General features: G+C 39.3%; 5 protein-coding genes and 1 non-coding gene across 7 annotated transcripts; 2 read left to right on the forward strand and 4 right to left on the reverse strand.

The window, feature by feature from the left end:
* Positions 1-84: 84 nt before the first annotated feature.
* catip (ciliogenesis associated TTC17 interacting protein) lies at positions 85-4,059 on the reverse strand. Of its 2 annotated transcripts, none has more exons than XM_034888819.1 (9): positions 3,534-4,059; positions 3,101-3,286; positions 2,935-2,990; positions 2,708-2,794; positions 2,270-2,437; positions 2,056-2,180; positions 1,013-1,089; positions 821-888; positions 85-504 (listed from the first exon to the last, which is right to left on the reverse strand). In XM_034888819.1, the coding sequence occupies exons 1-9, from the start codon at positions 3,667-3,669 to the stop codon at positions 316-318; spliced, it is 1,092 nt and encodes a 363-aa protein (XP_034744710.1). In that variant the 5' UTR covers positions 3,670-4,059; the 3' UTR covers positions 85-315. The 2 variants fall into 2 exon arrangements, with proteins under 2 accessions (XP_034744710.1, XP_034744709.1); XM_034888818.1 differs by having other exon boundaries at positions 86-504; positions 821-891.
* LOC117954808 (granulocyte-macrophage colony-stimulating factor receptor subunit alpha-like) lies at positions 3,215-13,033 on the forward strand. Its single transcript, XM_034888817.1, has 11 exons — positions 3,215-3,331; positions 8,892-8,955; positions 9,457-9,530; positions 9,896-9,948; positions 10,051-10,205; positions 10,353-10,528; positions 11,575-11,708; positions 11,842-11,986; positions 12,132-12,246; positions 12,456-12,537; positions 12,653-13,033. The coding sequence occupies exons 2-11, from the start codon at positions 8,894-8,896 to the stop codon at positions 12,728-12,730; spliced, it is 1,074 nt and encodes a 357-aa protein (XP_034744708.1). The 5' UTR covers positions 3,215-3,331; positions 8,892-8,893; the 3' UTR covers positions 12,731-13,033.
* Positions 4,828-7,905, reverse strand: LOC117954806 (caspase-8-like). Its single transcript, XM_034888814.1, has 6 exons — positions 7,748-7,905; positions 6,742-7,088; positions 6,578-6,612; positions 5,802-5,904; positions 5,150-5,699; positions 4,828-4,994 (listed from the first exon to the last, which is right to left on the reverse strand). The coding sequence occupies exons 1-6, from the start codon at positions 7,810-7,812 to the stop codon at positions 4,844-4,846; spliced, it is 1,251 nt and encodes a 416-aa protein (XP_034744705.1). The 5' UTR covers positions 7,813-7,905; the 3' UTR covers positions 4,828-4,843.
* trnae-cuc lies at positions 8,138-8,209 on the forward strand. The gene has a single exon. It is a non-coding gene; the product is annotated as a tRNA-Glu (tRNA).
* Positions 13,034-16,638: 3,605 nt separating the features above from the next.
* Positions 16,639-19,382, reverse strand: LOC117954823 (SH2 domain-containing protein 1A-like). The gene is made up of 4 exons (XM_034888837.1): positions 19,069-19,382; positions 17,624-17,684; positions 17,410-17,554; positions 16,639-17,220 (listed from the first exon to the last, which is right to left on the reverse strand). The coding sequence occupies exons 1-4, from the start codon at positions 19,293-19,295 to the stop codon at positions 17,183-17,185; spliced, it is 471 nt and encodes a 156-aa protein (XP_034744728.1). The 5' UTR covers positions 19,296-19,382; the 3' UTR covers positions 16,639-17,182.
* A 1,001-nt stretch (positions 19,383-20,383) lies between these two features.
* Positions 20,384-23,921, reverse strand: LOC117954733 (uncharacterized protein CXorf38-like). The gene is made up of 6 exons (XM_034888695.1): positions 23,638-23,921; positions 23,098-23,232; positions 22,247-22,369; positions 21,558-21,707; positions 21,275-21,469; positions 20,384-21,174 (listed from the first exon to the last, which is right to left on the reverse strand). Exons 1-6 carry the CDS (start codon positions 23,839-23,841, stop codon positions 21,064-21,066), a joined length of 918 nt encoding a protein of 305 aa, XP_034744586.1. The 5' UTR covers positions 23,842-23,921; the 3' UTR covers positions 20,384-21,063.
* Between the last annotated feature and the right edge of the window lie 1,917 nt (positions 23,922-25,838).

The following is a 25,838-nucleotide window of genomic DNA, read 5'->3' on the forward strand; positions in this document are numbered from 1 at the left end:
ATGACAAACTTACCTTGCCATAACTGTTTTGATTGACAAAGTACCAAAACGAAACCACAATCATTGTTTGAAACAAACCACTTTATTCAGATCCCTAAAGTTTTTTTTTTAACAAGATCACACAGCTCAGATGAAGTCTTAGGTTTGAAAGCTATTGTTACTCTCCACCACATTTCCTTTTGTGCCACTAGTCATCTGTCACTCAGGAAAAAAAGACAAGAGCATGACTAAATGCAATTTTAAGATTTAATCTAAAGTTTAAAAACAGAAGGCTATAAAAAAAGGCTGCTTTTAGCATGTGAGCCCTGAGGTCTTTTAGAGTGAGGGGACTTTTAGGCTTGGTTCTGGAGGACGACGGGAAGCAAAAGGGAGGAAGTACTCCCTAGCAGCCACGAAGACGTCATCTGGTTTCCTCAACAGCAGAAACTGCAGGAAGTCGGATATGAGGGCACGGATATCTGGATGTTGTCTCAGGTACGAGGCATGGTCCGCCTTCAGCTCCTCCTGTCCCAACGAGACATAAACACACATCCATATCCTTCTCTGTTCAAAGGATTTGTAGAGCAACATAATGGTGTATCTTACCATTATATACATACATACATATACTTATGTATGTGTGTACGTATGTATGTATGTATGTATGTGGTTTATATATATATATATATATATACATACATACATACATACATACATACATAGGTATATAAATATATACATGCATATATATGATAAGATGGGAGGAAACTATGTTATTCAGGTACAGTCAGTCAGGTACAGTCAATACATGTCTTAATCATATGAGAACATTATTGGTTACCTTTCTGTCCAAAAACTCTGAGTGCATCTGCATGTCTTCTTCCCAAACCAGAGGGATCTTCTCAAAACCTACTGTCACACACACACACACACACACACACACACACACACACACACACACACACACACACACCAACAACATAACTGACTCTGTTTTATTGGAGGAACCGTATTTATGTGTGAGCTTCGTTACCTTTTTCTAGCTGAGATGGCAGCTGCTGAAGCCTTGTAGTGATTGGTGATCCCACCTGCACTCTGCTGGCCAAGTGCCTGATCACAGAACACACATTGCTCAAAAATCATTTATCAAGTCATATTGTGACATTTTTTTTATCAAAGTGATTTACAGAGCATTTAAGTCATATATGCCCACTCATTTACATTTGTCTATCATGGGTCTCATTTCCAGACAAAATCCACTCACAAGTTTATGCAATTTTGTTTACACTTAGCCTTGTATATTCATGTGGTCCACTGCTCCCTGTAGACCACGTGGACAAAACACACACACACCAGGACCGATAAACAAATAAAATAGATAAAAAATGGATAATACTGTAAACAAATATTACAAATTGACTATTTATTCTTTCTTTTTACTTATCTTTATTTATTGTTTTTTTTGTTTATCTGTGTCTTGTATTTTTCCTGTTATCGCTTGCTGCTGCAACAGTGTGAATTTCCCTATTGTGGGATTAATAAAGGATTTTTAATCTTGAATCTTTGAATCTCTGGTAGCCAGATCACAAATAGGATTTCTATGTGTCTGGTTTCCCAGACTACATGCAAACCACACAAACATTAAATTTGATTATTGTAATCATGCTGTCCTAAACACAGGTAAAGTCCTTTTAGGAGTGGCAAACAGTAAAAGAATTGTAGCAGTGTATGCATACATTATGTTTGAGCCACAGCGGTAAATGGACTGTATTTATATTGAGCTTTTCTAGTCTTAACAACTACTCAAAGCTCTGTTACATAGAACAGGAACCATTCACACACTGTGGCCGAGGCTGCCAGCCAAGGTGTCACCTGATCAGCAGATAAACACTCAGACACATTTACACTCCAATTGTCTTGCCCAAGGACACTTCGACATGGCAGGGCCAGGATTGAACCACCAACCTTCCAATTGGGAGGCAACCACTGAGCCACAGCCGCCACAGCAGGGGGCAGTGAGAGACCGTCCAATAAGTTTAGGAACTCGTAGACGTACTGTCCAGCCATTGAGCTTACCCATCAGCCAGGAAGTAGCACTGCCAAGTAGTAGGGCTGTCCTCCACAGAGTGTACAATCCTCTCCAGCCCAAATACCTCCATGGTCTTATCCCCAACTTCCAGCTGTTTCAGACCCAGCTCACTCTGACCACAGAGAAACTGATTTCAGTCAAAGTTCACTATTTAAACAACACAGAGAATGACCAAAAGGTCTCACTGGCATAATTACTTACAAAAGTGGTGTGGATGATGTGTAATCCTTGGTCGAAGGAGAGGAAGGTCATGTGTTCTGGCGCCTTCTTTCTAAGAGCGATCAGGCGCATCAGCAGAAAGTTGGACCCTTCTGTAACCAGCCCTCTTAGGACAGACATGGGATAGGAAATGGTCTCCTTCGCCGTCTCCTGTACCCACACAAAAACAACAGGTTTGTTGACATCTCCATTGGTACACGTTTATATAAAACCGTTTTGAGTGGTTATTAGAAAGACTTTCAGCTCTAGATTAACTTTGCTTGCTGTTTCAGATTTTTGATTTTTTACCATGGTGATGGTCATTTTATTACCATTTATTTCACATATAAATGTTTAAAGGGCCCTGGGATGATTGAACCCTAATGTTGTTTTATCAGGGCTAAGGACAGTTGATGGCAACTATTTAGTGTCTTATCTCACCTCTCCTACAGTGGTAACTTTATTGATCACCATCCGCCCGTTATGCTGCACAATGTGACACCTCTTGTCCAAACTGTGACCCTTCAGCTGAAAATATGATTTAATGTGATGAAAGACAGGGGATACAAAATAAAAACAGACAGATACGGCAAAAGAATTAAAGGCAAGCAGGTGCCACACTTGCATTTGTTAAAATGAGACAGTATGGGAAGTTCGCAATGACCCACCTTGACATACTCATGGTAATCTTCTTCCAGCACCTCCAGGTCCGTGGTTATGTAGGCTTAAATGGACAACGTAGGCAGGATAAAGGACATGAAGACAAGGTATGCTCACACATCTGTGAAAAACATTGAAGGTCAACCTGTCTTTGCAGCCCCTGCCTGTCCTCACCTGTCACTGTAGTTCCACAGGGGGAGTCATCAATAGCACCCTGGCTCTGAGCATGCAACAGCATACAGGGCTGCTGGACTCTACGGGCAAACTCCACTGTCACACTGAACTGCCCCAGGACTCGGCCCCCCTCTGACAGAGTCACTAGTGAGTCTGGAAACACACACTTGAGCAGCTCTGCAGGCTCTGAGGGAAGTGGGACATATTCATGTTTGAACATGAGCCACAAATGGACAGTTTAAAATATGTCCAGAGCTTGTTTTATATTTTTGGATGACGTTAGGTAGGCCCTAATCGATCCAATTTTCATTTAACGTTATTCGTCTGAGGACTCAACATGTGCCTTAACCAGGTGATGCTAAGTCGTACGCGTAGCAAACCCAGTTTCTTTCTGACCCTCTCGGATAGCCAACAAAGTACACTGAACACTCACCGATGCTGGACATGAACGTGATAGCTTCGTCAGAGGATTTCAACTTCTCTCCCTGGTCTAGTAGTCTCTCAATGTCCGCTAAGGCTCCAGCTGGAGTCTCGTCTTCCAGCGGGGTTTCCAGCGGGGCCTCCATCATTAGCAGATACTCAAGGTAGTAAAATAAGTATCAACTTGGTTGGAACAGCTTTATGAGACAAACTTTTGTTGTCAGAAATAGGTTTGGAGGTTTAATGGCAAGCAGCCTTTTAAATTTACTTCTGTCAAATTTCCTCTATACCGTCTCTGCTTCTATATGCAGAAAGGATGTATTAAGTGTAGCTGACGCCATGTCATGTTGCCATGACAACACCGGAAGTTAATAAAAGCTATCTGTGCGATTGCTGGGTGGTTTCAGTTCTACGTATTATAAAACATTGTTCACTGAATTTCGGGTTCTTTATGAGTTAAAGTGAGTTGTATTTGCCCTTTGGTATATTCAGTACGAACGAGTTTTTTTTTGGTAAGCTGCAAGAAGTTTTGGGACGGTGGCGCGAACGGAGGAGAGAAAATGGGGACAGTAAATAGCGAAATGTTATAAGCTTCTGTTTTTGTTTTATTCTATTCTATTTCACGGTGTTACATCATACTTCTATCAAAAAGATTTCCATTTTATGTTATAGTAAGTAATGAGAAAAGTTTATTATTTCATGGATTTTCAGTATGACAAATTATGCTGTTAAATCTGAGCATGCGCAACTCATAGCTGCAGTTGAATTGTTACGTGACAATAATGTGTTTTGGTTGAATTCGTTTTAAAACCCTCTATATGTTTTAGCTATAAAAATAAAAATAAATGCCTTAAAATAATGTAAATAGACAGTGATTCTTAAAAAAAAGAAAGAAGATAAATATCTATTTCTTTATTACTGGTTGATATCTGTTTGGCATCTATTTTGAAAATGTTCCTTGCTATAAAGGTTGCTCAAAAATAAATTATTAACAAATATTGCTTTAGGAATACTTTCATATTGAATATGCATTGATAAATCTAGGAGGCAATAATTTATAATGCTTTTTCAATTAGCAACTTATTTTGTTAGATATGTAAATGTAACCAGTATTCTTTAAGGTTTCTGTTTGTAAAAAGTTCCCCCCTCATTAAAACCTCAACCCACCAGTGATGATCAACAAGTTTATTTTGTGACACAAATCTGTGAGAATAAAAAATTGTATTTTTTTATTTTTAAGAAAACCCTTACCTTGAGATAATTATAAACCCGAATTTAGACATAAAATACATGTATATGCATGATTCTTTTGGTGATTAAGCTTCATTTGTGATGTGGAGACAAAACAAGTCTCTTCCTTAAGGTGAACCTCACTTCAGGCATCTGCTTTTTTTCACCAGGCTGCAGTGTGCAGCCCTCTTTCTGGGCTACTTCATTGTTCACGCGGTGCAGGATGGTGGTAATGTCTTCACTCCTAAAACAATATACAGTGTACGAAAACATATTACTACTCCTATCAGGGCATATTATGATCAAGACAGGTGTACAGCATTAACTACGTGCTAACGATTATATAGTCAGACCTACCACAGGATTAACTATCTATTTCATTTTGAGTTTCACATTTACCTCGGACAGCCCTCCTTTAGCTGCTGACACACGGATTGGATGAACCAGCTCCCATTTATTTTATGTCTGAATGCTTTATGATCTTCAACAGTGGCAATGGCAACCAGAACATCAGCTTCCTCAGGGATGAATGGAGAGTGAGAATCATCATCAGTCAGCAGATCTTTTTCTAACACTCCATGCTGTATCTGCAATCCCTGGCAGGCCTGGATCAGGAACACTTTGGGCTTGCCGGTGAGGGTTGACTGGTCAGATGCCTTGAAAGTTCTTGTTATTTGTTTGATGGAGAGGGGCTGCTCATCAATCCCCAGGACTTCACCATTCATGCCATGACTCAGAATACAGCAGATGAAGGCATCGCCATGCTTAGGATCCTCTTGAAGATCAGTGAAACTGCTGCCAGACCACTCGGTCACATTGAAGCCCTGCAGCTCAGCGAGGTTGCTCTGAGAAGCAAAGCATTTCAGTGCGCGGTCCATCTGGTTCTTGGTTTGGTCTTTACACATCAGCACTCTGAACCCCAGCCAGCTGAACACCTCTGCCAAACTTTCTGCAGGGGATTTAATAATTAAAAAAAAAACTATTTAATTTTCAACCACCAACTGACAGAGGAATATTTAAAAATTGTGAATCCATCTACTTTGTGACATACGAGCATCTTTGTCTGTTCCATTTCTTGCTCCTTCCGGGAAATTCTCATTGTTTATGATCACACAGAGGCCGGTAGGCTGGCTGTTCAGCTCATACTGCTCTTCCTGAAAACAATGGAAACAGTTTGACACAAACACATAACTAAGAAACTAACCTGGAGGGGATATTTTTTCCATTTCAATATTTTATGCTTTAAGACTTTTACTTTTACTAGTTTAAACATTATGAAGTAGGCTATGATAATATTACAAAGCTTAGATTCTATATGTTTAAGTGCCCATATTATGCTCATTTTCAGGTTCATAATTGTATTTTGAGGTTGTGCCAGAATAGGTTTAGATGGTTTAACAACCACTGTGTACTTGTGGAATACCTGCAGAACAGGGACATGTGAGTAGTTCTTTTGTAGATTATGGTGTACTAGTGTGTTGTAGCAGTGTTTTGCCATTGAGAACAAACTGGCATGCTAGCGCTTGCATGTGCTACTTTTAGCCACCTGATTTTGAACAACTCACCCGGAGAATGAAGGCAGAGGACATTCAGAAAGCCATATCTCACTCAAAACAGCATGGATAGTTTTTTCCAAGTTTGTGTGGAAGCACCAGAGACACAAAATAACACCCCAACTCCCAGAAAAAGGTTTTTTTTTCATAATATAGGCACTTTAAAATAGGATCATTAACATGTGTCTCTTAAACGAAGCCTAACTAAAAACACTGACTCAAGCTTTGTAACATAAAGTGTGCTATTTCCATATTAGGTTAAAAAAAAACTCACCTCCTTTCGCCTCTTGCTCTCTTGTGGCTGAACATCTGAGGAAATCAGAGGGAAACAGATTTACACTTCTGAAAATAAACCCTTAAGCCGTCAACTTTATGTGAAACACACAACGCTGGCACAAGTCTTATCTTTACCAAAACTGTATATAAATATGTTAATACCTCTGTTGTCAAGTGAACCCTCTTGAACAGGCGTAAGTTCAAGGGAGGTTTTATTCAATTGTATGTTCTTCAGCTCAGGGTAAGTCGTTTTAATGCCCTCATCGGTTTGCAGGAGGTCCAGGAAGGCTTTGCAGGTGTTCTCTCCTTTGTTCATGATCTTATCCACAAGCTCAATGACGTGGCCCTCTACATCTTCTTTGTTTATGCTTTTAAGGTTGTTGTACTCCCGCTTAGTTATCAGTTCATTTTCATGAACTTTGTTGAGGATTAGCCTGTAGTCTCCACACAAAGTGGTCTGAATGGCTGTCTTATTACGTCTCACCATGTCTGTGGCTGACATGTTGAATCTGACCAAGAGAAATAGAGACAGAAAGAACAAGGAGCCTATAGTAAAGTACACCAGTTATACCACTGACAATTATGTTGTAACGTTACGTTATAGCCTACTACTCGTGAGTGCAGATTAAAGGAGATTTCTAATCATTTACAAAACAGCAGCAAAAAAGGAAGGAACATCGCTTTATTGCATTTTCATATCTGGAATATGGATCTAGACCTTTTCTAACGTGATCTACAAGTTTCCCTTAAATTTCCTCTTAACTGCCGGATCGGAAGCAAATTTCAGCGCCGTTTTAAAATGTAGTTAGGTAGGCTAGCGTTACTAGCTAGAATGTAAACTTGTGTTTTAAATGTTATCATGTTGCCTACAGACTGACTTTAGTCAGAATTTAGTTAACTTTAAATGCTTTTCTACGATAAAGGCATGCAAAGAACCGCCAGCTAACCTTACCTTGAAACTGTAATAACCGCAACAATACGTTAATTACATAAATATTTGATTTTGTAGTTTTCCTCCCAATTGTTACTTTCCCTGGGAATTTTCTGTCCTCGTGGGCCGTAACAGTAGCAGGGATAGCCTACTTTCGTTTTCAAAACTCGGAGGTTGATCCCGGAAGTTCGAATCTGTGAATGTACTTTCTACTTACTTACTTACTTACTTACTTACTTGAACAAAGCTGACGTCTGTGCACAACGTATTTGCAGTAACAGGTTAGTTAATTCTTCATTCATCTGCTCAAGGCTAATGTGCCCAATGCAAGCAATCAATTGATTAAGTAGGAATATAATGCAGCGACCAATTCAGACCACTGTGGTGCTTGCCCACCACCTATTGTTGCCGAGTGGTGAGGGGAAAACAGGTCAGTGAGGCGAAGAAGTGGAGGCTACTAAAATGCAACGCAAAGGTAAAGTTTATGCTTTATTGGAAGTGATCTTGGTTTTAAAGAGAAAGTGCATAAGAATTGAGGAATAGTAGTTGGTTTGACAAAATAAAGAGTTAAGAGATACGTCAAGTCAGCTTGTAAAAATGTGATTCTTGCTGATCTTATTGCAACTTTCCCTGGTGGTCTAGTGGTTAGGATTCGGCGCTCTCACCGCCGCGGCCCGGGTTCGATTCCCGGTCAGGGAACTGGTGTTTTTGCACAATTGTGTTTGTGGTTTACACCTATAGTTATGTCTAGCATTCGCACCGACTATAACATCGAAAAATATCAAGTCATCAATTAATGCAATGTGCATCTTCAGCAAAAGAAATTAATTTGCCATGTAGTAGCAACCCAGAGCTGGTAGTGGTCATGTGTTGTCAAGGGATGACAAGATGTTTGGAACCTTTAACCATCCTACAGAGAAATATCTAAACAAATTTTGATTTTAAATTACGGTACAAGTAGCCTATAGCGGAATGAAAGTCATTCATAACAGTCGATAAGTGTCCAGTTCAACAGATGTGTATAGATGATTTTAGAAAATTCTCTATTTAATTATTGTTTGTAACATTTTCAAAAAATACTGATATATTTAAAACATTAGGGATTCTGTAATTATTTGAGAGTCACAGATATTTATAAAAAAGGTTACTGATTCTGTAAGTAACCAATTTTATTAATAATTTATTAAAAAGTAAAATTGACTGAGTCTTTTTACTTAGTTTTTAGTGTATGTACCAGTAACAAATTGCTTTAGATGTAACCAGAAAATCGGAAAATTGTGTGGTTTATGTTTGAGAAAACAATGAATAAAGAAACAGGAAGAAACCCCTTGTTTCCTGAAGCTTTGTACAGTATGTGACGTCAGGCTTCTTCTTTCCACAGAAATGTGTCATGGAACTTCAGTCCGACACCGACAGTCAGCGACCAAGTTGACGGACAGCAGGAGGTAACGGCTTTTTAGTAATCCTAGATTTTGTAAAGCTGTAAACTTGTACTTAGAAAAGCTATTAATGGGTTTATTTGTTTATTTTAAGGGACAGTGGTATAGTATAGCTGAGTGGGATTACAAACCAAAGCACCAATACCTTTTTACTTTTGTTCTTTTTTGTGTGGAAAATTCTTTTGTAAGTAGTGGAAATGTGTACATACTATAAGTTTGTAAACTCCCAATTAAGCTTAATCGAGAGGAGAATTAGGACTAATTTGTTTGTATTTGATTATATGCCCATCAAGATGTCAGTCACTAAATCATTTACTGTATCATTTAAAAAGGGGAAGTTTGAACAGCCAGGAAATAATGACAGCTTCGGTATGAACTGCGTGTGTTTGTGTGTGTGTGTGTGTGTGTGTGTGTGTGTGTGTGTGTGTTTGTGTGTGTGTGTGTGTTTGTGTGTGTGTGTGTGTGTGTGTGTGTGTGTGTGTGTGTGTGTGTGTGTAAAACCCTTAGATTGGCTATGAGGTTTTTTCCTGTCCATTCAATACTTTGGTCCAGTTTGCTGGTTTTGTGTGCCTCACAAAATGGTGGGTAACTTTCACACACACACTTACACACACACACACACACAACTCAATGAATGATGATCCATGGATATTAAAGTTAAGTTTCCTTTTGTACACCATGTATGACTTATCAAATATTTTTGTCTCTCTTGCTTTTATCAGGGTGGTGTCGAAGTTACCGCTTTACTTTTATTCAGCCCCTACCCTGATTAAGAATACCACAAGATGTTGATGCATGGTGTACCACAGAAAAGAATGTGCAAAGATGGATGCTTGCTGTGTGTGTGTGTGTGTGCATTGTCAAAGTTAGAACTTAAAGATCCATGGCTTTTACATTTGTGTTTTCCCTCCTGCTATAACTCTAGACATATATCCTCTTTTAACAGAGACAGAGGCCAACAATCCGGATGTCTGTGACACTGAATATATCGCTGGTGATGTAAGAATCACCTTTTAACTTTAACTTCCAAAAGCCACAGATAATACAGATGTATAGTTTGGTTTTTATATTAGGTTCTTAATGTTTATGGAATGGTTTCAGCACTATTTACACAGTCCCCCAGAGCAAGGATTTAATGTAGAGGAGGCTGAGGTGGATGACAACTTTGGCTGCCTCCTTTACCCAACAAACGTACTCAACTGCTCCTGGTCCTTTCCCACTTTACAGAAGGAAACTCAGCTCTTTGTATATATCAGGTTATCATTTTATTTTACATTATTGCATTTTTTTTAAAATAACACATTACTCACAAAGCAAAGATTTGATAAACGTGAATGCATATTTACAATCCAAATGTATGAATTATTTTGACTGAGTATCAATTTCTCTGTCTATTCACCTAGTGTGTGTGATTATCATGAAGCAGGTCACTCTCTGAACCTTTTGTCTGTGGAGAGAGTCGGATCAGTGTCTTCAATTCTGCACGTGTATGAGGAGTTGAATGTATTTCTCCGTTTTAACATAACCATGCTCGACAAGTGGACGATCTACACCTACCCTTTCGACATCGGCATGCTAGGTAATACTCAAAATCAAACACTGTCATTGAGTTGAATATTTGCCAATGATAATACTACAGATAAGCATTCAACGGCATCCACTGTTGCACTAGGTAGCCCTTTTTTATCGATTCTATCCAATTCACTCTTTAACAGTAGAAAGAATCCCATCACTCAGAACCACAAATGTGAACCTCATGGTGGCGCTATCTGCTAAGCATGACTGTCTGGATTAAATCCTTTAAGTAGATGTTGAGATATTTTACTAAATAAGTGAAAACTCCGACATGCTGGTGGCGCTAAAAGACTAGTACCTACTACTAGGTCTAGGATAAGCAAAGTTTTAGGATTTCTGCTCTGAACACCATGAATGTCAGCCTGTACAAAATTCTCTCGCAAGCCATTTAATAGTTGTTGAGATATTTCAGTCTGGACCAAAGAGCGGTAATGCCATCCATAAAGCTGCCACTATAGCTAAAAATAATGCATATTATCTGTGTATTTTGTTTAGTGTGTTTGATGACTGAAAAACAAACTAGATTTCCTTCCAACTTAAATTAACTTTCTAATGTCTTAAAGTCCAGAGAGGCCCATCACAGAAGTCTTAGTGTTGCCAGGGGAACAAATCTTGACTTTACAAATAAATGTTGGGGCCCATGAATGTTTTAAATACTATTTCAAATTTTATTTCTATAACATTACAACCTTGTTCTCACAATCTAGCCCCCTCCCCAACCGATTTCCAGTAAATTTCATATAAATGTTTGTTTTTTTGCTCTTTTTTTAGCTTTCAGGTGACTAAACTGTGCCCATTTCCCCATCATTAGATGCTTGTTTCTATCATTAATGTGTAGTTTATCAAGCCTATCAGTAGACTGATGGTAGGCTGACTGGCACTTTGTTGGTTAATTGGGCACATGCCACCTATAGCTAGATACATATTCATTTGTTAAGCTGAATGTCCATGTTAGGTTTACACTGGATGTTGTACAGAATCAACAGCAGACCATCTGAATTTAATCTTTTATCAATGATTTTACTGATTGTGTGGTTGTGTGTGCCACAGAGGTCCCGCCTCCACCCCGAAACATCTCTGCATCATTCGTAAATGGAAACCTGTTAGTAACATGGAGTAAGCCCCACACTCGTGTACACCTTGAACCCATTTGCTTTGAATACCAGCTAGACATGGGTGACCAGGTACAGTATGGACAGTTTGTACAAATGAGATATAGGCTACCATTTAGTGCATTATGTCCCGGTGCACATAAACAAGAATAATCCAAATGAAGTGAACCTGCTGAGTGTTTCCTGGTGAATCTTTTAAAAACAGGAAAGACCCAAAAACCTAATGGAGACGCTGACACATACAGAACCCAATCTAGATCCTACCAGCACCTACAGCGTGAGGATTAGAACAAAAACGAGGAACGTATGCCGAGAATCTACTGAGTGGAGTGACTGGAGTCACGCCATCAGTGAGTACTGTTTTTATGTCATCTGGAAAAGTGGTTTTACCAAAGGCTGGTGACTTTTAATCATCTCCATCCACCTGCACACTATGATACATTTTCAGTCTGTATTTTTGTGTGCGTGTGCGTGTGTGTGTGTGTCTGTTTGTAGCGGTAAAACAGTCAACAGCGTTAAGTTACAAACTCAACACTGGGGTGATCATCTCAATTTCACTTGGAATACCCATGATCCTCCTGGCTGCGCTGCTGCTGGTGCGCTATCAGAGGTACTGTAGTGTCTCTAAGTTGACTAACCTATTGACTCCTGCGTGACCCACACACACACACACACACACACACACACACACACACACTCAGACACACTTATTTGGATCAACTATTCGTTTTAAAACTAAATACATATCAGGGCTCATTCTGTGTGTGTGTGTGTGTGTGTGTGTGTGTGTGTGTGTGTGTGTGTGTGTGTGTGTTCCAGGATATCTAAGGTTCTGTTTCCCCAGATTCCTTGCCCCCCGCCAAAGTACAAATATTTCCTGGAAAAAAATGACACATTCAATGTAAGTACACACACTGCGCGTGCGCGCGCGCGCACAAACACACACACAAACACACACACACACACACACTTTACCACTTACCCAACCACAAACTTTGTGTGTGTGTTGTTTCCAGCTCTTCCACCCTGCCCCATCAGCTGTGCCTGTAGAGGAGATCACAGAGGTGGAGGACACAGAGCAAAAGCCTCGATAGATATGGTGAAGGACACATTCCTAAAACATTTAATTGTGGTTTTATTTTGCTAGTGTCTTTTATAGCCTTAGCCCGCACAGAAAGTTGTATATGACTTAAAAGTATACCAATATGACTGCAAAACATGCTAAGGGTCACAAGAAGATTTTGCTCTGCTTGGTCATGGACTTGTTATTACTGAAACATAGGGAATATGTCAGTTGATGAGTTTTGATGAAATACTTTTGCTTTATCTGAACTAGCTGATGAGCTGGTTCTGAAATGTATACCTTTTTGCTGTGAATAAAGATTAGTGATGCACTATAATACCATGGGCTCATTTAAACTGAATTCATTTATTCATTGCAACTGAAGGAATTATTATTAAATGTGATATTTATGTTAGTCCCTCAAGGGATTCAAGATGTCGCAATTGCAACAATTCATGCCAATTCAACATCCAAAATTGTTGTTGAACGTCAAAAATTACTGTTACCTAAAAAAGTGTGTAGTTTTTCTTTTTAGCATCTCATCACACTTTCAGTCACTATGACCACTACGGTCAGAAACCGGTCATTTAACGTTTTGCTCATTTTACAGACAGTTTAACAACAAAACAAAACGCTGAGCAAACATTACTAGCCATGTTTTCATGTTGGTTTTGAGTGGTGTGCACCACCACTAACATGGAAAACGGCTTTAGCTGCAGCGTCTCCTGCAGCTGGGAGGCAGAAGGACCGCAGCGTTCGCTTATGTTAGCTTCTTGTCTCTTCTGGGGTCTGATAAACAGTAAACACATCAAATTCAGTGTCCACAATGCTATTTCCCAATAAACAGTAGCTGCGGGAGTGCAGATTTCATGTTGCGGCTTTTGTTGCTGTTTGTCATTTTGTATAAACTTTGTAACATTTTTTTCACTCTCAAGTTGCTGAAAGCTGCAGTGGGTGGGACTGCTGCTCAGTTCCCTCCGCAACTGACGTTGGACTTTATCGAAGCGTATAAATGTGTGTCCCAGGCCAGGATAGGAAATTAAATAACAATTCAGCTCAGAGTAGTTTTATTCTCCCTGAAAATAAGAAAAAAAGAAACCGAATAGACACTCAGGGAACAACAAAAGACAGGAACTCTACCTGGACAAGACAAGGGAGCAAACACGGACTATGACATGAAACAATAAATAGAGTAATAAACAGGGAACAGAACATAAAAGACAAGACATTACATTAAAACAATAACAATAAGCTCACAAAAATGGCTCACTAAGCAGCACGTTTAATTAACGAAACAGGGTACACATATGTAGCATGTAAAGATGTACAAAAAGGCTCACTGGAGCCAAACCCTAAACTCAACAGGGAGAGACCGCCATTTTGAATTGAAAGTTAGAATTAGTGCAGTTTTGACCATTTCCATGTTGTGCTTTAACAAACTCCTCCTAGAGGTTTCATCCGATCAACATCAAATTTGGTATGTGCTATCTTAAGAAATTATAGATGAAAAGTTATCAAAACAAAAAAAAAAGGTTGTCATAGGGCATGGCCGTGGCGAGGCAGCCATGTTGTGCGTTTTGCCATTGAAACCGGAAGCGGCTGTAACTTGTGTGTACATTGTTCAATTGGCTTTTCAGGATTTATAAGAGTCCAACCCTGACGCCATTAACAGGCTGATATTGGCTAAAAAGTCATTGAGCATGGCAACAGGAAATTAGCTTTATATGACAAACCTCATCCATATTTCATGAAACTTATGAAACTTATAATGTGTGGTCTACATGTAATACTGAGCCACCCCCAATAATTTAACCACGCCCATGTACTTAGGCCATGCCCCCTCATATTAAATGGCTTTTGAACCTTTTAAGTTATCCTTGTGTGAGGTATCATTGAACTCAGCAGAGTTCCTTCTTCGTAGGTAATGGATTGGCCTGTCCTCTATGCTTAATCCATGCTCCCTTCATAACTGGTGACCCGTTTAAGGTAGTCTTATGTGAGGTATCAGTGAACTCGGCAGAGAGTTCCTTATACACGTGATAGTTTACTCCAACCCCTATGCTTTTGCCTCGCCCAATTCACAGCTAATGAACTGTATGACGTAGAGTCTTGTAAGAGGTATCATTGAACTCAGCAGAGAGTTCCCTTTTCATTGGTGACTTTGTGATTTGTAGTTTCCAAGTAGCGCATAAATGCACGGTAGCGAGGAGCAGTGTCTGCCAGTAACCCAACATTGCAAATAAAACACAAGAATTAAAAATGTAAAGCGTTTTTTTTTTTTTATAGCTCTATCCCTTGGAAAAAAACGCCAGAAACCTTTAACCATTTAAGTTGTTACACAAGATGAAACTTAACAGGCTAAGTTGTATTAACACTGAGTGGTAAGTTGATGCCGTAGACAATTCAAGTTTACATTAGAGGCCATGACTAAAAATCATTAGTAAACATAAATATTAAGCATTTTAAGTTAAAGCTTTAGTGCGAAACATGTTAATATTAATGAACATCTGTTTTATTCAAGCAGCTGCCTAATGAGTTGATACAAATCTAATTAAGACTTTCAGGTCCACAAAACTCTTTTTATTTCTCAGCATGGCTATGTTCAGAAAATAGTATCTCTGGCGACTCTCGCACGCAGAAAATCAATTGATGATAATTACCTCTTCTGAAGTCTCTTTAATGTTTTTAATCACATAGAATTCCTCATGAGGGACATCAAAACTATGCAATAAATCTTTAAACATACACAAGAACACATAGGAACTATCAGGCCATTTTACATAAATGTTTTTTCCTTTTTACAAAATAGTTTTAGAACAATACACACTTCATATGAATAGCAAGTTAATTAATATATACAGCATTGTGGTTTTCAATGCAATACACTGTTCAGAAAGTTTCATTAAAAAATCCACTCCCAACAATTGAACATCACTGCCCAGAAACAGTCAGTCCTCACCCGGATCTCGGTCATGGTGCAACAATAAAGATGAATAAACATGAACATTAAATCAACCCTACAAAACTAAATCCCAGATAACATAAATGCACACCCAAAACATTATCAGAACACTAATTAAAACACACTTTAACAAGAACTGAAACCATTCAGAACAAATAATCTTTTCCCATGAGCTTTACCGCAGTTAACAGTTTTGGCAATCCCCGGGCTGCAACAAAGTCTGCAACCATAAATTGCTCTAGGTAACGTTAGTTAGTAGTTGCTAACAAATGTCAACCAACGCTGTTGCAGGTTTCTTTAAATGTACATTAACATTGTAGCAGTGTGGATGTAACCTCTGACACAAGTAAAGAAGTCCTGCTCAGCTTGCCGCAGTGCTCTGATAGTAACAACATCATTGCAGGTTTAAGTCAAATGGTACTTTTGGAGGCCACAGCCATGGGTCAAAGTTGTTTATTTGCTTTATGACTGCATTTTGCACAAAATATGTTTACTGGAACATTTAGCAGATACTTCAGACTGAAAACATTAAAGCTCGGATTCAAGTTTAGTCTGGCAGATTGACATTTACTGTATGTCGAGTACAGCAAACACACATTTCCCTTTTTTCATGCAAGATTAAGATCAGTGTGAGCTAATTATACGACCTAAAAAAATGGGCTTGTCGGTTGGGTATTGCCAAAAACTGAGAAAAACCTTGTGCTGAAAAATATATAAAGTCACACTTTGAAATAAGTGTGGTCACTATTTTAAGCCTGCCTTTCCTGGATTGCTACATTTCCTGTGCTGCATATACCCTGTTCTGCTACAGTGGCTTCAGATAAGATAACATGCATGCAGACAAACCACATGGATTAAGTAGATCACTGTACACAAGGGTGACTTCCCCAAGCAGAAATAAAACATGAAAAGCCATCAACTCTTTTTCTGTGTTTGCAGACAAAAAAACAATTACAATACACCACCACACAACAATGTAAAACCGTTTTTCTTTCATCACACAAAACATCATAATACACACAGGTGACCAGAGACATATCACTGAGGCCATTAGTTTGGAAACCATTTTTGTACTGACAGGCAAACACAGCCTTTCTCACACCCAACAACGGACCACATATGAAGGCCACAGGTGTTCTGAAATAAAACCACCACAATAGTTAGTGTGTGATATATTTGCACAGCATCCTTTTTTTTCTTCTACAAAAAACAATGTTCCACACTCACTCGAATTGCAATTTAAAAACAGTTCAAGGTGTCAAATGTGTTCTTGCAATTGACAAGGTTTGCGTGCACTACAGTGGCTTCTTTTTGATAATCTTGTCAAATGTAATACACAGACTGGGAAGTTTTGGCTTCAAACTTATACTAAAGTGACTAAATCATAAATTAAAAAAAGAAAGAAAAGCACTGCAAAAATATGACAGACAGTACACAGATGCCTTGGCGTGCTACATACTGTTACTCGCTTCTTTTCTGTCCACTTAATTAATGGCGTCGTTCTGTCAGTCTTCAGTAGACTTAGCTGCTGCTGCTACACGTTTCCATGTAGACTATCTCTGTAGACAGCATTGAAAATGTGTTAGAGTTGACAGAGTATATGATCCATCAGTCACAACAGACATTTTCATACTTGAAAATAAACTCACTGTGGGTATCTGTGTGTGTTTGTGCCTGTGTGAGTGCATTGGCCATATTTACCTGTAGTAAACAAGTGTGTTGTTTGTGTGTATGTGTGTGTGTCATACCTTGTCTAGAGCTGGTGTACTGTAGCTGGGTTTTGTCCAGTGGGTTTGTGAGGGGGGCTATACCGACATCTGAGCCTGTACCCCTTCTGTAGCTCTCTATCAGTGTTTCCAGGGTCCTAAAATTCTGCGGTCTGACTCTTGAATCCTGCCAATCACACATACCATAAATATCATACTTGTGTGATGTGTGATCTGCTTGAAGATGTTCACCCACCTGAAGACACCAGCCCTCGGCAGAGCGAACAATCCTGTAGGTGTGCACATACGGTGCTTTCCTGCCAAACACCAAGTATAGGAATTTTAAGAGATTTGCTGTGAATGTGTAAAATCTGAAACTGTGTACTCACGTGTTGTAATAAATAAATGTAACGAGATCTGGGCAGAGGCTGAACTATTTCACTTACGTGTTCTGCACAGTGGTGTTAGGATACATTATAAGCAGGCTTTAGGAACTCAATTTTCGTTTTTCTTATTTTTTCACTCGCTATTATAATTGTGTTTGTCTTTCAAAAATGTTGTATATGGATTCTTTATGTAGCCTAAATACGTTTCAAAGTCTGGTACACTCAGATTTTGAAGCACTGACAAAGTTTGTAGATATGAAAAAATGTAACAACTTACGGCTGTAATTCTTATTAGGCCATCTAGACCTTTAAAATATTATGGTTGAACTACTTGAAACAAAGCTTGTAGAATTTTTTACACAATTAATATGTAAGTACAAATTTGAAGTGCTTGTACCTTTCTTGAATAGGCCCATTTAATACTAGCTTATCCTTCGACCCCACGACATTTCAGAGGGATATAATGTTTTACTCTATTTATCTGACAGCTACAGATACTGATTACTTTTCCAATCAAGATTTTATATGGCAAACATATGATCAATTTATAAAATATCCATTGTTATGAAACAAACAACCCAGCAGAACATACAGCTGTTAAAATAACCATGTTCAGATGATGCGAATGTGATGCGGCTTAGACATTCAGATGTTGCTTGGACAGTAATAAATCAGGAATACAATTCCTATAATAGTTTTAGCATTACATTTTGAATGCAGGACTTTAACCATTAAAAGTAAGTTAAAGTAAAATATCTACTACTATTACTATGAGTACTTCTTCCACCACTGTCAGTATATTGTTGTCCATGTTTATAGTGTTCTACTTTAATAAAATGACCACACTGTAGATTTGGATTTCCAATTATTTATACTTTAAATTGTTTTATTTTTCAAATTTTGTGTTTGTGAATGCACTCAAAGTATTAATAAATAACAAATATAGGTTGTAAAAAATATTGTTTCACTATTATACACAAAAATACAGCATACAAATGTAACAATTAAAACTATTTATATGTTAAATTATTTGATCCCACCTTGTTGCTGTGCATTCATTTTGAAAGTCTACGTATGTATGCCTGTAAATCATTACAAATATTAGTAATTCATTGTATTACAAATGTGTTTAACAAGATATTGTGTAAAAGCTTGCATCAGCTTGCCTGCACATGAGATAAAAATTGTTATGTTACTATAAATAAAACATGCTCAGTGTATTTACAAGTGAGTACACAGCTTAAATGAACCAACACACCCATAAAGGTGTTACAAACTGGACATGAATCATTGTAAAACCACTCTCACAGCTCACCTCACACACAGACAGTAGGCCCCGTGCACTGTCTCGCTGTCTCTCAGCAGAAAGCTGCCATCGTGTCCAAACCTCTCCAGCAGGCTCTCTGTGGCTCCGCTTCCAATTCTCCCGTAGTAAATAGACCGGACCAGCAACCCCTCCATCTCCATGTTGCCTCTGAGACAGGCGCCTATAAGTGAGTGTGTGTGTGTGTGTGTGTGTTTAAGGGTGTGAGGGTGCAGCATGCTGTGGCAGCAGAGTGTGGGAAACGCTGAGACAGGAAAAGCTTGTCTGGTTTTCACACTTTTTGTTGTTGTGCAACTGCACCTTATAAGTCATGCACTTTGTCTAACCAGGATAATGGCTTTTATCTGTTGAGTTGAAAAGTATATTTCTGGCTTTGACATGTTTTTTTTTTTTCTGGTCACATAAAACATATATTCTCACATAGAACAAGTAATTGCTCAGTTAGCTCCACAATTTTGCCTTTCTGATAACCCCTGTGTGTACACAGGAGTTTTTCTCACAATGTAGCCTATTATGAAATTAAATATTATCTGTTGGACTCTGACAGCAATTAACCTATTTTTTTCCCTGTCAGGATGTTGTGCAGGAAAACACTGTTAGGATTTAAAAGCTGTGTGAAAGTGGTTTATGATAAAGTCAGAAGACAGAGGTTTATGAGTTTCAGCTGACAGAAACGTGCATAGAGCAACGTCCCCAACCAATCCACCCGCCCACACGTGCACAAAAACAAGGCATCCAACCGAGCTGAGGTTTGATTTGTTGCGGTCTCCACAGCTTTTACTTAAAGACAAGAAGTATGCCAAAGCATTTTTTTTTATTACAATGGTTACATGAAGTCCTTATTCTGCGTCTTTAACTAAATAAAACTAACAACAATTTAGACAGAATAAGACATTGTCTAATGGTCATGATAATTCAAACTAGGGCTGAATTTATTGATAATTTCTTTGTTCATTTAAAAACAAGACAGGCCGAAAACACAGTCTATAATCTTAAATTAACCTGGGAGGCTGATCTTAAACTATCTTTCACATTTTACAGACCTAGGTTATAAAAAAACCATTGCTGGAACTCAGAACCAGACTAGTACAATTTAAAAATAATTAACAGAGTAACTTGGTCCTCTGTAAAGCCTCACAAGGTAACTCTACTAAGCCAGGAATGTGTATAGGTGTAATTAACATACTTACTGTCTATACAGCAGCAGATAGGTGTAATAAGTTATGTCTCCAGCCATGAGTATTTTTTTTATTAAGATGGTTCTCATCATTATTTTAAGATAAAGTACTTATATTTTGTTTTTGCCCTTTCCTTTACTGTGTTATATATCTTTTTTGTGCATGTTAAGGTTTACAAAGGGAAAAGGCCCAAAGTCCACCGCAAAGGGACTTACCATCTCCAACAGAAAACACTGTTCACAAACTGCTCCAAACTGCTGTATTGTAGTCCAGCCTTTACTTCCATGACAAATGCACGTTACTTTGTAACCAAGTTATAATGCTCACCTAGCTGCTAGCCTGGCACACCCTCAAACTCTTCTTCTGACTGGCTAGTAGTCCCTAGCTACTGCACATGTGGGACCCCAACAAAGACGGAACAGAAGTGAGATGCCTCACTCTGTAGCTAAAACAGAGAGCTCAACACACAGGGTGAAAAGAAGAGCTGCAGCAATGTGCAGTATGGCAAAAATATAGTGTTGAAAATTAAACCATGTTAACCTATTCTTGTACAACCTCTAAATACAATTATAAACCTGAAAATGAGCATAATATGAGCACTTTACGTTAAATACAAAAATAAAGATCTGTCAGTGAATCAATGGGTTTTGTCAGATTTGTTATTTACATTTTCAATGACATACTTTACACATGAACAATCTTGTCACAAATCCCTTGATCTGCTTCAATTCTGACCTTGACTTATTTCAGACAGTAAATACCATGCGCAATATGATCCTTGTTGTCTTTTTCACCACTTTCTTCTTTTTTATTCTCTGGCCTCTAGTGAGTTGATGGCCTGGAGCTCTTCAGAAAACCTCTCACCCAGATCTCTGTTGGTTTGGAGGAAACTACACAGTTTTTTCAGCTGCTCAGTGTCCTAAGGAAAAGACAGAGTCAGTTAAAATAATGTGACAACTTTTTTTATATACATTATTTATAAGTGTGCAAGTGCACATGGACATATATGTAATTCGCACCGGAGTCATTGTATCATCAGCAGCAGCATGAAGTAACCCGTGCAGACTTTCTTGTAGCAACTCAGCCTCCCATTGGCTAATTAAGTTGGCGCTGGCCTCCCATTGGCTGAGAGAATCACACTCGATTCCATCCATGTTAGCAGAATCCATTCGGTCCAAACCAGAGACACATATTGACAAATCCACGCTGAGCATCTGGACAGACAAAATGCACATGAACACACACTGTGACACAAAACAACAGGGATGCAGCAGCGGCACACACACAGACAAACACGCTCACCTCCTCGACCTGGTGGCCAACTTTCGCCATCTGTGGTACGTGGCTGAACTGCCGCACAACCTTTTTCACAGTGGCTTGGTATTGGCTCATCCATTCATCCTTCACCCGGAACTCATAAGAGTGCATCAACTCGTTCCTGTACCGGATCACCTAGAATCCCGGTCGAAAGGCAAAACAAACATATCACCCTCCAGCAATGATGAATCAATCTCTGGATCAATCTACAATACAAATCTCTTTGTTTTGTAATTAAACTCCTCAATCTTTACTTCCCGGACAGGTCACTGATATGTTCCAAAGCTAAGTTGTCGATTCAAAATATTTCATATGCATTCAACATTAAAAGTCTAAAGTAAGGTGGGAAACTGAATCCAACATGCAACTTATTATGGTGGTGAGTTGAATGCACATGGTTGCATCTTTTCCCTCCTAGCAGTTTAAATTATGCTATTCAATGTGCATCGGTAACTTTTCCTTTATTGACGGTTGTGTGCTCAGTTTTTTGTTCCGCTTTTTGTAATTCTCCTGCCATCACTTTCTGGTGTTCACAACCATTTAATTTTGAGGCCATTTTGGAGTTTTAGTTTTGAACCTACAAGTTTTATGCCTCTGCCCCCTGGTATGTAAGGCTTGACTTCACAACGTGACAATGCATGGCATGCTCATTTTGAAACAATATGACTGTTTACCTCTCTCACAAATTTTGGATCCACAGATCGGAAACAATCACAGTAGTTGATTAGGTTGAGCAGAGCCGAGGCATCACATTGATCCGCCCCCTTGACTTTCCCCTGACCTCGTGGCATGTAAGCCTAGAGAGAGAGAGAGAGAGAGAGAGAGAGAAAGTTGTGTCAGTGGTGGTCCAGGGCCTTGCTGCAGAGAGGAAGAAACTGATTTTGTGGAGTGAAGTTTTGGTCCGCAACCTTCTTCCAGAGGGGAGAGGTTAAAACAGTTCTTTGTCCGGGGTGAAAAAGGATTGGCCACAATCTTTTCTGCCGCCTCAGCATTCTGGAGGTGTACAGGTCCTGGAGATACGACAGATTGCAGCCTATCACCTTCTAAGTGGAGAGGATGATGTGCTTGTCCTTAGCAGTGGCAGCAGCGTACCAGATGGTGATGGAGGAACATAAAACAAATAATTTTTAACCCATGTATAACCCTGCATTTTATTTGCAATACCAGCAATACCCCCTCTAAAATAAACTGAATTGATTATATGACAGTTAAAATAATTGTTTTGGGTTTTGGACTGCTGGTTGGCAATCAACAGTGATAATCTTGGGCTGATGCATGTATTAAAATCTTTTACATACACAAAATAACTAAGACAACATCGTCAGATTAATCAATAATAGAAAAAAGGCATTAGCGGCTCCTTAAACCTGCTTGCTTTGGCAACTTTCACCTTTTGCTGTGTTGCACACCCACAAAGGTAATTTCCTGTGAAATCCGGGGGCTCACTGTGCTTGTGTTGTTTATGACAACTGTTCAACTGACTGCGTGTGTGTGTGTGTGTGCGTGTGCGTGTGCGTGTGTGTACCTTGGCCAGTTCCCAGTGGTCTGTTCTCCAGTTGGGAGGGAAACAGTTGTCCCAGTTCACTGTGGCATCTGGTTGTCTGTGGTGACTTAGGATCACTGTCTGCCACTCGGAACACATCCTGCACGCTGAGAAAAGCTAGGCGCGCGCACGCACACGCACACACACACACACACACACACACACACACACACACACACACACACACACACACACACACACACAAGCGCGTTACGTTATGCTAACGACGGAAGTTATTGTGAGGCAAGTTGCTACTGTAAGAATAAGAGAAAATACAGAAATTCCAGCTTTTGAGTATCACAGTTTGTGGCCTACCACTGGAGATTTACGACTTACAAGAATTATGTTTCCATAACTAAACAGAGTTTAGAGACTATAAACTTAAGTACACGTTCAGTTTGTTGGCCAAAATTCTCCGTAACGTTACCCTAACCCAAACCCCTAACCACTCCAGGTCAAACCAATCTTCGTGACCTGGCCATAGTGGAATTTTTGGACGCTAAACTGCACGTATGCCCTAACCTTATTCCCTCTGGGTTTGCAAGAAATCACACACGGTTTCCGTAGCAGAGTGTTTTGATTAAGCAGATCTCTATGGAAAGCTCTCATTTGGTCGTTTATGAAGGGATGCAGACCATCCTTCAGTATGAGAAGACATCGTCCAGCTTTCAGCCAGTTTTTATACTCTTTGTCGTTGAGACGCACCGCCAGCTCCTCGCGAACCATTTCGGCCTTACTTCCCGTTCCCGATTTAAAAACGTAAGAAAGAAGCCGGGCAAGTTCGGGCTAACTCCTCATTTTTTGCTCCGCCTTCTCGACGCTTGCAACATAGTGGCCACATGATGGCGCCGTCTACTTTAGAAACACTAGGCTGGGGCTGTTGTGCTCCTGTAAGGGCTGTCAGGCCTTGTTTGACCCAGAGAGCAGCTCCAGGCGGAGGTCACCCGAACAACTTTGTCAGGATGACCGTCAGTGTGTCTAGTTTTCTATGCATCCTGTAGAGCTGAGATTGTTGGTCTGTTAGAGGAATCCTCTTGATTGCATAGGCTACAGATGCCTAGTTAATGATTTAAAAATAACAATTATACCAACCATTACATAGACCTTTTGTTGATATGGCTGCAAACATTGAAGGCTGGCTGATGAACGCTGCATGCCTCATGATTGAAAAAGAAACACTGTCTTGATTAAGTAGTGGAGGGGTGTATATGAATTAAAAAAGGAAATGATTTTCGTGTATAAAGATGACGAATGTTGGATATGACATTGTCGTTTCATGGCTATATTATAGCTGCTTTAAATAAATATTTAAATTAGGAATGAAGCCTATAATTCTGGATTTGGTTTTTAGAGGCCTCTAGCTGCTAGCATCTAAGCAGGTCGGATCATCTACCTTTGTCTAATGTTAGACTACATCCAGTTTCACAACCCTTGATTTGGTGCATGGTGCCACCCTGAGGCAGCCCCTCATGAGTGGTGGCCTCACCAAGCTGCTATATCTCTGCGGTGAAGAGGAAGGTTGGAAAACCCAGAGGACATGGGCCAGCAGCTGCATGCACTGATGTCCCTGAGGCTGCTGCTGGAGGTGTTCATCATGGAGGAGAGCTGGGGTTTCTGACAGATTCCATGTATCAACTGAGACTCAGGGCTTGCAGGAGGAGGGATGCTAGACTGAGCATGATGGACACACATGCAGAAAGTATTAAAAGAAAACACACTCTAAAACACTTAAACTCAATGACAAAATCTCAGAGAAGTGTGGGGGAGCAGCTATAGACTATGCTACAATTTCAGAAATTTAAAATCCCATCAGTACATTGCAGTAAAATGCTTGCACGCACTAAAGTGTCCAAGAGCCTGTGTCCCAGCTTGTCCACAGCTAATTAATATTGTGCAGAGCTGCCTAATTATGTTGAATTGTAATTATACAAGAAAGAATTATAGAAAAGGCAGATACCAGTTTATCAAGCAACCAATTGTGCTTGTACCATATGTTAACAGTTAACAGCTGGGGTTTATCCAAGCTCACTTGGGACATTTAGGAAGGTAGTAAGTGAATTATGAGTGGACAAACCAGATGAATTTGCCATAGTCTTACTGCAATTTTCAAAATGTTCAAACAACTCATGTGATGTACCAAACGTCATAAAGTGAAGGAGCTGTTTCTTACAAGCTATTCCATTTAGCCATTTAGCCACTAGGCATGGTCACGCTCTGTTGGTCAGTTGGACCACCACTTTGGTCCACAGTTAAATATCTCAACACTTACTAGTTGGATTGAAGTGAATTTTACAGTTAAGACATATCCTAATGACTTTGGTCATCCCATGACCTTCCCAAAAACACCACTGTCAGGGACCAATTAAGCAGTGAGTTAATGAAAACAGGAGTTTTGAATGAAAAAGAAGTCTTTTTATTTACCCAAAAAAGGCAAAACAATATAAACCAAGAACTTAATATCAAGGCCTATAAAAGAGGTCAACAATAAAACAAGAACAAGCTAATTAATGACAACAGTAGCATTTTGACTTAGGGGAATGTCAATTTTAAATTCATTTAAAATAGTACTTCTAACGTTACTCAATCTTTCAAACATAAAGTTAGCTTCGTGCCCTAAGATATGACAATGCCTTGTGTTAACTTCTTTATAGACTGGTGGATGTGCGAAACACAAGTTCCTTTTTATATGGGGCTGGTGCACAAAAATTACAAATGAAGGAATA

The sequence above is a fragment of the Etheostoma cragini genome, chromosome 12 (genome assembly GCF_013103735.1).
Source record: "Etheostoma cragini isolate CJK2018 chromosome 12, CSU_Ecrag_1.0, whole genome shotgun sequence".
NCBI lineage: Eukaryota > Metazoa > Chordata > Actinopteri > Perciformes > Percidae > Etheostoma > Etheostoma cragini.